Raw genomic sequence first — 14639 nt, 5'->3', positions numbered from 1 at the left:
TTCAAAGGTAAACTTTACTTTACAACAGTGATTCCGTTGGTTTGCGCTCACGTCAGTGTGATTAGCAATGTTCCTTACTAATTTTTCCGATAAAACAGTCTCTTCATTAATGTGAGTGCCTGCGTGCACAAACGGAAACACTTATCTGTCGGGATTTAAAGGTAAAGTGCAGGTTAATAAGTTTTATTTTTACTTTATATTTTGTATAAATTATTTTTATGTATTTATTTTTTTTGGTTGTAGAACGAATAATTTGAGTTTCCATTATTTTTAATGGGAAAACTAAATTTGGTTTACGAGTGTTTTGGAATACGAGCCCGCTTCCGGATCTAATTATGCTTGTAATCCGAGGTTCCACTGTATTTGTATTGTACCACATAACTTTGTCAGTAAAAATTTAAATTAAAAAAATTTTATTAGACAACATGGCATGTATTGTTAAAACAATAAAACACTTTACTAGATGTTTTACAATGAAAACTACCACTTAGTTGTTGATCATTTTACATTAATATGCTTTTCTCAGAAAACTCAGCTTGTATTAAAATTTTAAATTCAGGAAAAATTGTTTATCTTCCTGATCTGTCAACAGAACTGAAAAGGTTTTAATCCAAAACATTGTTTCAAAGCACTTAAGTGAACAATATCCAAGCTGTTTATTATAGTTGCCATAGAAACACATGCATTTTTTTCATCATAGACCTTTAAGGTATTTTTTTTGGGCATCAAGAGAAATCCTGGTGTCGAAAACAAACCTGAAGGTTTCCTCTTTCTGGCTACATTGCAAAATCTTCATTTAAACAGGATTTTCACAGGTGCTCCTCGTAAACAAACTCCCACTGGGCGTATCTCAGCAACCGGGCATGATACAGTAATATCAACATTTGGCATATTGAACCAGGAATCTGAAAAATATACACAACTCAAATCCCCAAGATGTGATTTAATTCCTTAATTGATGTAACATGTCACAAATATTAAAGTGCTGTACTATACTGGACTATTCCAGTCATTTCGGCATGAACTGTGTTATCAGTGACGTAATGGTGAACTAGCCTTTGGAGTCATTCCCTCCTCCTGAAATAGGAGGAGAACAGTGAGAAGGAGGGGTCAAAACAAGGCATCAAAAGCTAGATATCCATAAATATGAAAAGCTAAAAGAGGAGAGAGGGAGTAGGGAAGGGCAGAGTTCTGGTACACAGATGCAGAGATTACAGCAGCCGACAGAACTCTGGAGACGCTCACTTTTCCGAAGTGGGCTGCACAACCTATCGAGCCACACAAACAGATGTTGCTGAACGTAGATGATCGAGAGGAAGAAGAAGAAAAAGAGTCCTGATAGAACTGCTCAAATAAAATGCCCAGGACCACCTAAGAGTAAAAGCAGGCTGCCTTCTTAGGAATCATTACTGCTGCAAGACTGGACTAGAGTTTTCAAACAACAAAAAAAGAAGGTACTTATTACACCATTGTGTCAACTTTTATACTGCGTAACACTGTATAAACTGTTCAATTGGATCCCATTAATGTGTTTGTAGTAGCTGATGTGGTTTTATGGTTATGCTGGTAATGCTATCGTGACTGAGCTCTACTACAGTACATGTGCTTCATGTTAGTGCCTGGCTGTGAACACTAATAACTTGGCCGTGAAGATTGGGAACACATCGTTTTTGTACAACACACTTATAGTTGTGTATACAGGGCTACATGGCAAAACAAGCTGTCAAATTCGAATTCAAATTTTTATTCGTCTTCATATACACAACTATACACATTATGATATGCAATGTAATCCTGATATGAAGTGTACTTATACAATTATACAATACAAATGACAATATTACCCTGGAAAAATACAATAAAAAAATACAATTTGTAATAGAGTAAAAATTGAAGCTGGAAATTAAGTTAGAGAATAAATTACACAGAAACAGAATATACAAAATGAAAGTGTAATAAATTATTGTATTGTATAAAATTATAAAAATTATTATTTTTTAAAAGGTATGAAATGAAGTATGGGTATGAAAATAGCATTATGATTTGAAACAGGGATTATGAAATGATATAAGGTGTGTGTCAGCAGAAGTATCTCCTATTAAATGCGTCAAATGTTACACCTCATTTATCAAGTGTGATAATAAATACATCATTTACAGCACATGTACAGTATGTTTAGTCACGCCTGCAAAACTCAACGCTCACAGAGGATGAAAACAAAAATGACAACTAAGCGGTAATGCAGTAATGCAGCCCTCACATTACAGTGCATCAAGTGGAGATTACTGTATAATGTAAATGATGAGGAAATGGACACTGAGAGAGACTCCGCTTGTGTATCGTGTCCATAACAGTTGGCGATCTCTATGGACAAACATGCTAGGATTGGTTGTTACGAAACTTACAACTTTTTTTGTATTTGTTAAAAAGTCTCATGACATTTAAACAGCGCCACCTACAGTCCTGGAGCACAAACAGTATGAGAGTAGATATGCTCCTCTCAGGGTTCTTCGGTTGTTGTTTTTTTTGGGGGGGTGCTAATTGGTTTTTCCATCCGATCCCAACCATCCGATCCCAAATGCCCTTCCTGACGCAACCCTTTTATTTTATCCGGGCTTGGGACCGGCACTACATCCAGTGGCTGAGGTTTGAGCATCGGGTGGGAACTTAACTCCGGGCCTTCCTCATGGCGGACGAGAAACCCACCACTGATTTTTTTAACCTACTAATGTTTGTGCAGTGCACTGCATGTTCTCCCCGTGCTTGGTCTGTTTCCTCCAGGTTCTCCAGTTTCCTCTCATAGTCCAACAACACACAGGTTGGCATTCCATAGCTTGTATTGTGTGTGTGTGTGTGTGTGTGTCCTGTGATGGATTGGCACCTTATCCATGGTGTACCCCGCCTTGTGCTCTCCTGGGATAGTCTCCTGCCCCCCCCTGCCCCCCCTGACCCTGCACAGGATAAGCAGTATAGAAGATAAATGAATTAATGTGCTCCATAATTAGAATCAGCAATTACCCATCAGAAATTATCTGACTTGAAGCTGAACAAGTCAGTACTTACAACTCAATTTATGTGAGCTTATCCAATCTAACTGGATTTTCATGAATACCACATTTCTTGTGTAAATGCTTCTGGAAATAGTTTACAAATGAATTTGGTCATCTTGAAACTCAAATGACAAATAAAACTCACTTTGTGTTATTTGTCAGTCTTAGCGTGTATAATAAACTTTATAAATCTTGTTTCCCAGTCCATTGTCAACACAACGGGTCTTTTCGCATTTCTATTTTGATTTTCCAAATTGCTTTCTGGATCACAGCTGCCGAACATCATCCATCGTCCATGGAAATCCCCAATAACGAATGGTGTTCCATTAGCGAATAATTCAGCGAGTCCAGCTTAATCGACTGAGTGATATCATACAGTACACGCAGATTTCTGATCTAGTTAAAACTGACACCGGACACAATTGCAAACCACAAGTGGCTAAAGTTGGCTTCTAAGTGATCATCAGTCGCATGTTCACATGGTCATCAGGGCTAGCTAGCATGGGTCATGTTCCATTGGAATTGATTACAGTATGTACAGTATACTGACAAAAAATGTTCAGGGATTTAAAGCAGTTCAAGCTGCAGTGATCTAATTACTTTAAGTTTCTGTTGCAGCTGCAATGCATTTTGGGACTAGATTTCTAGGGCATTCCTGAATGATGATGATAATGATGATTGAGGAATGAAGCTGCTGAACTAAAAACTAAATACCTTTTATGCTTAAGATTAATTATATTTAATATCTTATTAAATGGCATCGTAACTGCCCTCACCGAAAAAAACAACATCCAAGGTGTTTAAACATATAAACATGAAATCTCAGGTTATTTTTTCTCTCCAAGTCTTTTCAGCAAGCCAGGTTCTGGACAACATTACCATTGCCAATGATCTATGCTACAAGATGAGACAGACATAATCCAGACAATAACAAGATTCCAAGGTGCATGGGAAAACATGTAGGTCTGGAAACACAATCAAGTAAGGGAATCCCTGACTGTTTGTGGGTGTGTGTTTGCATTTTATAGTCAAACTCCCTTTGCAGTACACATCATTCTACCCATTCGAGCACACATCTGGCCTTAGTGGGTGTCAAGCCAAGTGCTAAGTGTGTAATATGTAATCCTGTTCTTTCCCAACGGAGTTCAGCTTGCTCTGAAATACCATGGAAAAGAACAAGGAGGGCGGGGGCGAAGGATAAAGCGAAACAGGAAACATGGCGGAGGTTGTTTGCGCCGCATGAGCCATGAGAACAGAATAGAGTCGATTAGGCAAGACAGGTCAAACGTTTTTGAAAGGGTGAGTGGGAATGAGAATGTTTTTCGAGTAAAAGGCGGGATTGGTGAAAATTGTTGCAGGAGGGAATGGGACTTTCATTTGGACCACTACAACAAAACCAATATCTCTGAAGTAATGGAAGTCTAACCACATTTAACCACATGATGAACTTTTGGGGGGGTTCCCTCTATTTTCTCCCCAATTTAGTCATGTCCAATTCCTCCCCATCACTAGGGGGTTTCCACCAAAGGCTATTACGTGTTTCATCTTTTTGATCTGCTCCCCCACGCACAGAGGTCCGTGGCTGGCTGTAGAGCCATGATTAATGTGAAAGCGCTATGTGCCTGCCATCCCACCCCGCTGAGAGATCTTCACCCCAGCCAATCAGCTCTCTCTAGGCCCCCGGCTGCGAGAGGCTATAGCATCACCCTTGGAATTGAAGCGATCTCCGGAGCATTTTACCACTGTGTCACTCGGAGGCCCATAAATCTGTAGATTTGAGTGTCACAGACTTCCATTTACATTATTTTTTATTTCTTTTCTATATAATTTACAGGCATAACATGTCTTATATCTTTTCTAGATCTGAAGATGCGGATGATCGTGGGCATCATGTGTCTGTGGCAGTGTGTAATCGGTCAGCTGTTGGAGGCCAAAATGAGGACCCCGAGACTTATATGCAGCGTCCCAGGTCTACCGGGAACGCCTGGAAAACCCGGACCACCCGGGCCCGCGGGTGCTGAGGGCCATGTTGGAATTCCTGGAAGGGACGGGAGGGACGGACGTAAAGGAGAGAAAGGAGAGAAGGGAGAAATGGGTACGCACATGGTTAAACCAAACTGGATGCACATAAAAAAAGGGAAATACCGCACAAGTCCAGAAAATCAATTAATATTTTCCCTACTAATCAAATCTGCCAAGATTTTCAGTTAATAAGCTTAAAATGCTTTGATTTCCAAAGATATCAGTTTTCTTTGATTTCGCTCCAAATCTTCGGATTTAGAATGGTGTTATGCAAGGCTTAAAATGTTTTTTTTCTTTCCTTTTCTTTTCTTTTCTGATGAAAGCTCCCATAGTTTAGAGGCAGCACTCTGGATCATGGAAGTTGAAAACTGGTAGATCATAATATAATAACACACACCATTAGATTGGAATGAGAAAATCATTCAAGCCAAAAGTTGTACTGTACTTGTCTGATTTGCACAAAATTTAGAAAATATCAAGTCAGACGATGCTCGTAGCTATGAACTTTGACAGTTGTGCCACCCAGGAACCCAATAAGTAGTGTTTTTTTTAACTTATACTACATGGTTACTAATGTACAGCATGTTTGTCTGATGATATTTTGCTGCCCTTAATTTATATAGGTGACAAAGGAAAAGTTGGGCCAAGTGGCAAAATCGGCGAGCGTGGTGAAAGAGGTGTGACAGGTAAGCGAGGCCCAGAGGGTGAGCACGGAGACGGGGGAAAACTAGGACCCCAAGGACGGCCTGGCCTGAGAGGAGAGAAAGGTCACAGGGGCCCACGAGGAGTGCCTGGCAAGTGCCTTTGTGGCAGCCTGGTACCCAAGTCCGCCTTCTCAGTTTCCATCACCAGCAGCTACCCGGCTGAGGAAACGCCAATCAAGTTCAACAAAGTCCTATTCAACGAGGGCGGCCATTACAACCCACAGACAGGCAAATTCTTATGCGCGTACCCGGGCATCTATTACTTCTCCTACGACATCACGTTAGCCAATAAGCACTTAGCCATCGGCCTGGTCCAGAACGGGAAGTTCCGCATTAAGACCTATGATGCCAACACGGGGAATCATGATGTCGCTTCTGGCTCAACGGTGATATTCCTGAACCCAGAGGACGAAGTGTGGTTGGAGATCTTCTATAAGGACCAGAACGGTCTGTTCTCGGATCCGAGATGGGCCGACAGTCTATTTTCAGGGTTTCTGCTCTATGCAGATACCGCTTACCTGGACACACTGGCGGAGGATTATTCTTAGATCGCTGTAAAGATTAATTATATTTTATTAAGATGAACTTTATGGGCTATATTAAAAATGTTAAATACTGTATTAACTTATCCGATGATTGTAACTGATATATAGATCATCATGTTTTTGTCAAAACGACATATTTCAGGAGGTTTTATTTTGCATGTCAGTGGACTAGTAAACCCTCCTGGGCTGGGGACAGCTTGTCCCCTATGATAGTGGTGCTGACTACATACTGTAGTGCCTGGTTAATATTTCCAGTACATATGTTGCTATAAACACGAATCTTTATTAAAGTTGTAAGCTGTACAATAAAGCACAACATCTGGATTCCTTAAGAAAAGACATATCAGATGAACCATTGGTCCGAAGAGTCATGTTTCAATACTCAGAGACACTAATGCGATTTTCTTAGTCTTGTTATCGGTGATATCTGGTGTCTGGATTTTCTTTTGAATAAAAACACTCCTGGTGTATGAATGATTTCAGATGTTGTCTGTTCCAAGAAGCAGCTCTCTTTGTTCAGGCAGTAACAGCCTAGTATTACTAAACATTCAGATCTACATTCAAAGAAGTGTACTAAATCAGCAGTGTTATGGATTCGCTTTTTTTGTTGTTTTTATTTGAATTGTTACTGTCTTGCTAGGAGCACAAACCCATTTACCTAAACACACCCGCTATCTGTGCCTGACATATTGCATGTTTCAACACTTGAATCAAACTAAATTAAACAATTTATGCGAATAAAAAAAGAACAAATCAACACAAGGAAATTAAAAACAGAGCACAGAACAGGACTGCAAGACAAAACAATATGTTCTCTATGAAGAGCGTCTGGAAATCCACAGTACAGTACAAAAAAGGCTGCACATGGTCTTCATATTCACCATCCGTGTTGTTTTCTCATGCATCATAACTGCTGGACTGCTGATTCTTTTTTTTCTTTTTACAGTTTAAATACCACGAGGGCTAGCCTAGCACCGCCAAAGTCCAGGTTCGATTCCCAGCCAGGTTCTATTCCCGCCTCTGTCCGCATGGAGTTTGCATGGTCTCCTCGTGCTTGTGGGTTTCCTCCAACAGTCTAAAGACATGCAGATTAGACTAATTGGTGTTCCCCAAAATGGTCTGTAGTGTTTGTATGTGTTTTTGCTCTGCAATGGATTGGCACCCTGTTCAGGATGTACCCTGCCTCATGCCCTAAGTTTTCTGGGATAGGCTCCAGGCCCCTGCAACACTGTATACAGGATAAAGCAGTATAGATGATGAGTGAGTGAGAGACATACCACAAGCCTCTTAAATCCTCTATATGATTAACTTACTTCATTTCCATTTGTATAGTGCTTTAAACCATGCTCATTGTTGTAAAGCAGCTTTACAGAATAAAAAAAATATGGAAACAGATTAGAAAAATTTACAGAAATATGTAAAAATTATAATTAGATTGTCACTGATGAGCAAGCCAAGGGTGACGGCGGCAAGGAAAAACTCCCTGAGAAGGCAATAGGACGAAACCTTGAGGGAAACCAGACTCAACAGGGAACCCATCCTCATTTGGGTGACATCACATCAGTCTGTGCTTCATAAAACTGAAAGTGTCTGATAATGGCACGGTTTTTCAAGTCATAACGTCCACCCTTTCCGCCTTCCAACTGTTTGTGGGAATTTCAGTCCTAAACTATTGAGTAACTGAAGTCACTTTCCAAGTAGACCTCAGGAGATCTCAGGAGCAGGAAGAAGCCTTGATGTAACGAGAACTCCAACCAGAAGCAGGGCAGTTTCAAACCGCACACTTAAAATATTGTCTGAAGACCAGGTGATGTTTTTGTCTTCTGAGATGCTTTTCTGCTCATCACATTCCACTGAAGTGAACCAGGTGCTAGATCTTGTCAAGTGCTAGTGTCGGTTCAGACTGGCTCAGTTTTTCCACTAGAGAGTCACGTCATTACATCACTTTATATGTCCGTGTAGGGGCGTGGCGTGGCTCGTGATTAAGGTGGTGGACTGCTGACCAGGTTGCCACTGTTGGACAAGGTCCTTCATATATATATATATATATCCATCGCCCGATGTACCAGGCAGCACATAGACGGAACCATTCGTCCGTTACTTTCCCAGCAAGGCAACACACAAACACACTGACACATTTATGTACACAGATAGACCTGCCAATCCACCTACTGGCATCTTTTTGTGGTAGGAATCTACACACAGACTCAGGATTGAACCTAAAAACCCACCGTAGCTTTGAGTGAATGTTATATAAAAAGGATGAAAGAAAATGCATCATTTTATTTATGATAATAAAGGTTAAAATGTAGAATTCTCTGTTCAATCCTACAGTTTAAACACCAAGACTATCTGTGTAACTTTTTGTAAATAGAGTATGGGTAAATTGTACAATGTGCCTTTAATGACATAAAACCCAGAATGTTATTTCTTCTTCATTGCCACAGAGACTGCTGTATTTAATGCGAAAAAGAAAAAAAAAAAGCAGTGATAAATGTTTGGAGATTTTGCAATGGTGCTTTTGGCAGGAAGGTGTACGTCATTTAATATTTCCCTGAACATCTTTATTTTAAGACGTTTCTTTTTAAAATACTTTTTAATGTACTTCTTAATTTAATCTTAAATAGATTAGATTAAAAAGTCATTCTTAACAGCAAATCAGTCATTCTTAAGAAAATGGAACAAAACCTTTCAATTAGAAAAAAAATCTTCACTTTCTAACTCCATGGTCAATACTTTTTCTTACTTTCTACACTGTAAAACAATACTGAAGATGTCTAAAATATGCAGTTATATAACAGTTTGATATTTAGATGTGTCTGCTATCCTTCATAACGGCTCTAATCCGAGGTGCTGGTTGTTAATTGGTGATTTCTGAGGCTGGTGACTCTAAATGAACGTCTCCTCTGCAGCAAAGGTCAGTTTTGGTCCTGCTTTCCTTGGAAGGTCTTCATGAGAGACAGTTTCATCATGGAGCTTGATGGGTTTTGCAAATGCACTCGACACAATACTGTTCTTGCAGGAACTGTTCCAGAACAGCTGACCTTCATGTCTTAAAATAATAATAATAATAACCACTGATTGTTGTTGTTGTTATATAATTATCTAATTCTGTATGTATGTGTTTTTATAGTTTTGAAATCCTCAGAATTGTTGTAGAATGTAGAAAATAAATCACTAAACAAAAACAAAGAAATTTGCGAGTGATCGCAAACCTTTAAGTGGTAGTGTATTGTTGAACAGTGAGCTGGGGGTTGCCAAACCTTAATTAGAACAAATTCAAATTCAAATTTTATTTGTCACATACACAGTCATACACAGTACGATATGCAGTGAAATGCTTGGACAACTGCCTGTGACCTTAAATTAGAGACAATGAATAGAAAATAAATATGAAAAGGAAATCAGAAGGTAAATTGACTAAAAAAGAATAAAATTTAATATAAAATTTAAAATAAAATAACACTATACAGTATAAAATATACAATATAAGAAAGATTTATGAAAAATATAGAAAAATAAGAGACAGCTGTACTGTACAGGACAAAATATACAATATAAGAAACATATATGAAAAATATCAAAAATAAGAAACAGTTGTACAATACAGAGATATAGAGTTTATGGACTTTTGTGGGAATGAAGTTGAATATAAATTGAATATAAACAGAAATTCCACATATTTAAAGTGTTTAAAGTGACTTGTGCAACCGGGTAACAGAACGTCCAGTGCTGAAGTTCACTATCAACTCCTTTGTCCTACTGACGTTTAGAAGGAGGTTGTTCCTCTGGCACCAGTTCTCCAGATTCCCAGCCTCCTTTAGGTAGATTGTTGTCAGAGATCAGGCCCACCATGACAGTGTCATCAGCAAACTTACTGATGGTGGTGGAACTGGTAGTGGTCACACAGTCATATGTGTACAAAGAGTACAGCAGGGGGCTCAGGACACAACCCTGGGGGGCTTCAATGCTAAGAGTGAGGAAGGCTGAGACATGTCCACCCATCCTTACTGCCTGTGGTCTGCCAGTTAGAAAATTAGAGATCCACTGGCACAGAGATGAGCTGAGTCCCAGTTGCTCCAGCTTGGTAAGTGTGGAGGAAATTAAGAGCATGAAGAGCATTTTAACATAATTCCCCCCTCTAGTGTCCAAGTAAACAGCCTCCCTGTTATAATATTTTTGCAGGAATGGCAACCTTTTCAGTGTGTTACAGGATTTTTATCATTAAAAAACATATTTACATATATATTTTTTAATCTGTTTTTTTTTTTATTAGTTATTTGAAAATGTTACCCCTTGTTCTGGACAAGGACTTTTTTAGGTCAGGTGGGGACACTTTAACAAACAAATTAAAATAAAATTAAAAAAAAAAAAAAATTGTTATGCTGAGTTGATTTAGCTTATAAAAATGATCATAATTGAAATAGAAATAATTTCTTACTTTTACAGAAAAACATTATTTACATTACACAAATATTATGCTTAATATATAAAACTATGTATTTAACCTGCACCTTATAAATTGCACAATGTCTATATTTGTACTGATGTATTTACACTGCTATCTGTAGTTCTGGTAGGTCCTAAACTACATTTCTTTGCTGAGCACCTGGACTCTACCTATGCAATGACAATAAAGTTCTATCTATCTATCTATCTATCTATCTATCTGTCTGTCTGTTTTTCTGTCTGTTATCATACTGGATTTTTATTACTGTAATCATAAATAAAGGCTTGACATAACTTTACTTTACATGTGATGAATTTTGAAATTTTAAAATAAATTACCAAAGAATAAGAGGGCCCTTCACACACTATGACATCATTGGCTGATGTCATAGTGCTTGGGCCCTAATAATGAGTTCCCTATGATAATCTAACTTTTAGAAGCCCTGTACATTAACTTATATAACAAGTAGAGTACATATGGACATCCCCACATGTATAAAATCAAGAAAATAAATCCATCATGGTCAGCATGAGTTTTTTTAAATATATAATTTCTTTTGGCAATAAAATATTTTCCACCACAGCAACTTCATGTAAACCAAACTTAAGCTGAACGTAAACCTGAGCATCTGGCAGCGAGAATAGCTTCATTAAAACTGAATTTTGTCACTTTAATTCATTTAAAACTTAAAAATACTTGTATATATGTACTATATTTAGATCATGTAATGGATTGAAATTGGTTGGGAAATGTAAAGGTTATAGTGCTTTTTATTCAGAACTACCACTTTTTACTCATGTTAGAGTATGGGCTAGTATCATGGTGTCTAGGTGTGAATGTCTACAGTAAAGTCTGACCGATCAAAGGAGCAGGGACATCATCTACTGTACTGCCTCTTCCAAACTGACAAAACTTAAAGGTGATGAACGTCTGCTTGACTAGTGTTGAGATAAATACTCTATTCGTGTGCGTGATTTTTTTATTGTAATTTAATAGAAGCCATAGAAGAAGTGATTCTTGGATTCAGAAGTTGGTGATTTTATTTGACGATATATGAAAAGGTTTTAATCATTTTGATGTTTTTTTTTAATGGACATGAAAAGGGAATGACAAATTATTGCCTCTGCGGTTTCTGAAATGAATATTGTGTAACCGGTCACTCCAGTTAGACTTTACTCTGCGTTGTGTGAATCAGACACGGGACACAGATGGCGGTTCACTGGAAGCATTTAATCTGACACAAAGGAACAAACAGCCTTCGAGTAAGAATTGCCCTTGTTCTCTCTTCCATACAGTTCCATTAGGAAAAGGGCCAGAACTACAGCATAAATAATTGAACATATGTAAACAAAATTAAAAATTAAATATTAAGAAACATACCTGACACAAAGGAACAAACAGCCTTCGAGTAAGAATTGCCCTTGTTCTCTATAAAATAAATGTGATTTACATCATGTGCTTGATTTCCACATGTTTAAGCCAAAATTGGTAATATAACCCAAAAAAATGAAAAATGCCATAAAATAATCATGCAAATATATTTTATAACATTATACACACAAATTGGAGTAAAGATATAGAAATAAAAAGAATAATAAAAATAAAGATTTAATTGGATTACAGGGAGTCAGAAACAACATACCTCTTCCATACAGTTCCATTAGGAAAAGGGAAGAGGAGGGGACAAAACAGGAAATTGTATTGGCTTTAGATGACATCACAGGATTTAAAGGGGAAAGGGCCTACCTCGAACAGGCATCTACATCAGGTATATGAAATGAACAATTTTGTGTAAATTCTAACAATTTAACAGGTTAATTTCTATACCTGTTACACTCACCCCCCCAGAATTTATACAAAATTCACAGAGTATATAAACACATGAAAAGCAACACACAAACAAAAAAACAGGTCAGAAGGATCATTTGGTCCACATTCCAGAAAAAAAAAAAACAGACCATCAGCATAGAAAGCTCCCCAACAAAGGGGTGCAAATATGAATGAAGTTGGCCAAACTTCAACACATGTTGCAGACACATACAAAGTGCCCATTACACTTAGAAATATCCAGACCTGATGTAAAGACAGAATTTATAAAGATATATGAGAAAACAAATAACTTAGCATGTCATACAGTGCATGTAAAAAAAAGTATACAATGTAATACAATGCACAGCTCTAAATATCAATAACTGGAGATCTAGGCTCACTACCTAGGAAGGACTCAAGTTGAACCATTGACTCAATTAGTCTACGGACAGGCCTAATTACTCTACCAAGCCTGGTGGTGTACCGATCTCTGGAATCACTGGTAACCACAGGGTCACATGAACAGTTAGAGACAGGTATAACCGGTAAAGGGGCGTCTGCACCGGCATCATGATCGACAACTGACAAATCATCCTGTGCCTCAGAGAGAGTTTGAGAGGAATGGGATGAAACCCAAGAAGCAACAGGATCATCATCACAGACAGCCCTATGAGAAATGACGGACAGAGAATCTGCATGTGACGAATCATCTGTAACTGGTACTGCAGATTCAGCTAGATCACGTGCAGATTGAGAAGGTGCGGAACAGTGATCAATATCACCACTTCCACTGTCAGAAAAGTCAGACCCCTCTGTGGGCAAAGGGAGAAAGTTAACTGGCAACAAAAGATTCCGATGCACTACTCTCTCGTGACCAGAGTTGCTGCGGATCTTATAAATGTGCAAAGATGGGTTAGAGGAAACAATGGAATACATGGTGGGCTCCCATTTATCGGCGAGCTTCCGTTTACCCCTACAGCCTTTGTTGGCAATGAGAACTTGATCACCAACTATCAAAGGTAGACCCTTAACCTTCTTGTTGTATTGGTCAGACTGATGCTTTTGTTCTGCAGTAGAGTTCATTTGAGCCAGCCCCATAGCAGACTGCAGGTCTCTGACAAGAGATTGGACATAGTCATTATAATTACAGATGGACTCATCACGAAGAACACTCTGAAACATCAGGTCAATAGGCAATCTCGGAACCCTACCAAACATTAGATAAAACGGGGCAAACCCAGTTGTTTCATGGGCAGTGCAGTTATACACGAAAGTCATAGTCTGCACTAACTGTGGCCACTTTTGTTTAGATCTATGAGGAAGCGATCTTAGCATGTTACCCAATGTTCTGTTAAACCTTTCAGTTCCACCGTTCCCCATTGGATGGTATGGAGAAGTTCGCGATTTGTCAACACCGGTAAGAAGCAGCAGCTCCGCTATAAGCTCGCTCTCAAAACTAGCACCCTGGTCTGAATGGATACACTTTGGGAAGCCATAAACACAGAAGAAGCCATCCCAAAGTTTCTTTGCAACAGTTTTAACAGATTGGTTTTGGCAAGGAAAAGCGTGTGCTAGCTTGGTGAAGTGATCTGTGATTACAAGAACGTCAACAGATTTATTGTGCCTATTTTCAGCAGCCCAGAAATCAATACAAACAAGCTCCAAGGGTGCAGTGGTCTTAATGCTCTCCAAAGGTGCTCTTGCTGCCGGTTCTGGAGTTTTACTCAGGACACAACGGGTACATCTCCTGACGTAATCACGCACATCCTGTTCCATTCCGGACCAATAGAACCTCTGGCGGGCTAAAGATAGGGTACGTGGTTGCCCTTGGTGACCAGCCAAATCATGAACACCAGAAAGAGCTCGCTGTTTTAGGGAATCAGGCAAGACAAACTGAAATTTCTTGTGTCTTGTGAGAGGATCTTTGATGGCTCTGTACAGGATACCATTAAGCAAAGAGAGTTTGTCCCACTGCCTCAACAATCTCAAAACATGCAAACCCTCATTTACACGCTCACGTCTGGAAGGTCTGCACTTCCTACTGACATAAAATGTCACC

At 38.8% G+C, this 14639-nt stretch overlaps 1 protein-coding gene across 1 annotated transcript; it reads left to right on the top strand.

Moving 5' to 3' along the window:
* Positions 1-1182: 1182 nt before the first annotated feature.
* On the top strand, positions 1183-6803 carry LOC128509928 (complement C1q tumor necrosis factor-related protein 7). Its single transcript, XM_053481807.1, has 3 exons — positions 1183-1454; positions 4912-5145; positions 5696-6803. The coding sequence occupies exons 2-3, from the start codon at positions 4920-4922 to the stop codon at positions 6322-6324; spliced, it is 855 nt and encodes a 284-aa protein (XP_053337782.1). The 5' UTR covers positions 1183-1454; positions 4912-4919; the 3' UTR covers positions 6325-6803.
* Positions 6804-14639: the final 7836 nt, after the last annotated feature.

This window comes from Clarias gariepinus, chromosome 22 (assembly GCF_024256425.1).
Source record: "Clarias gariepinus isolate MV-2021 ecotype Netherlands chromosome 22, CGAR_prim_01v2, whole genome shotgun sequence".
NCBI lineage: Eukaryota > Metazoa > Chordata > Actinopteri > Siluriformes > Clariidae > Clarias > Clarias gariepinus.
Note: the sequence above shows the minus strand (reverse complement) of the source record. Positions and strands in the feature narration are given on the sequence as shown.

Coding starts and splice junctions, on each gene's coding strand:
- LOC128509928 (XM_053481807.1), top strand. CDS start 4,920: ATGCGGATGATCGTGGGCATCATGTGTCTGTGGCAGTGTGTAATCGGT. Junction 5,146..5,695: donor AGGAGAGAAGGGAGAAATGG/GTACGCACATGG, acceptor TAATTTATATAG/GTGACAAAGGAAAAGTTGGG.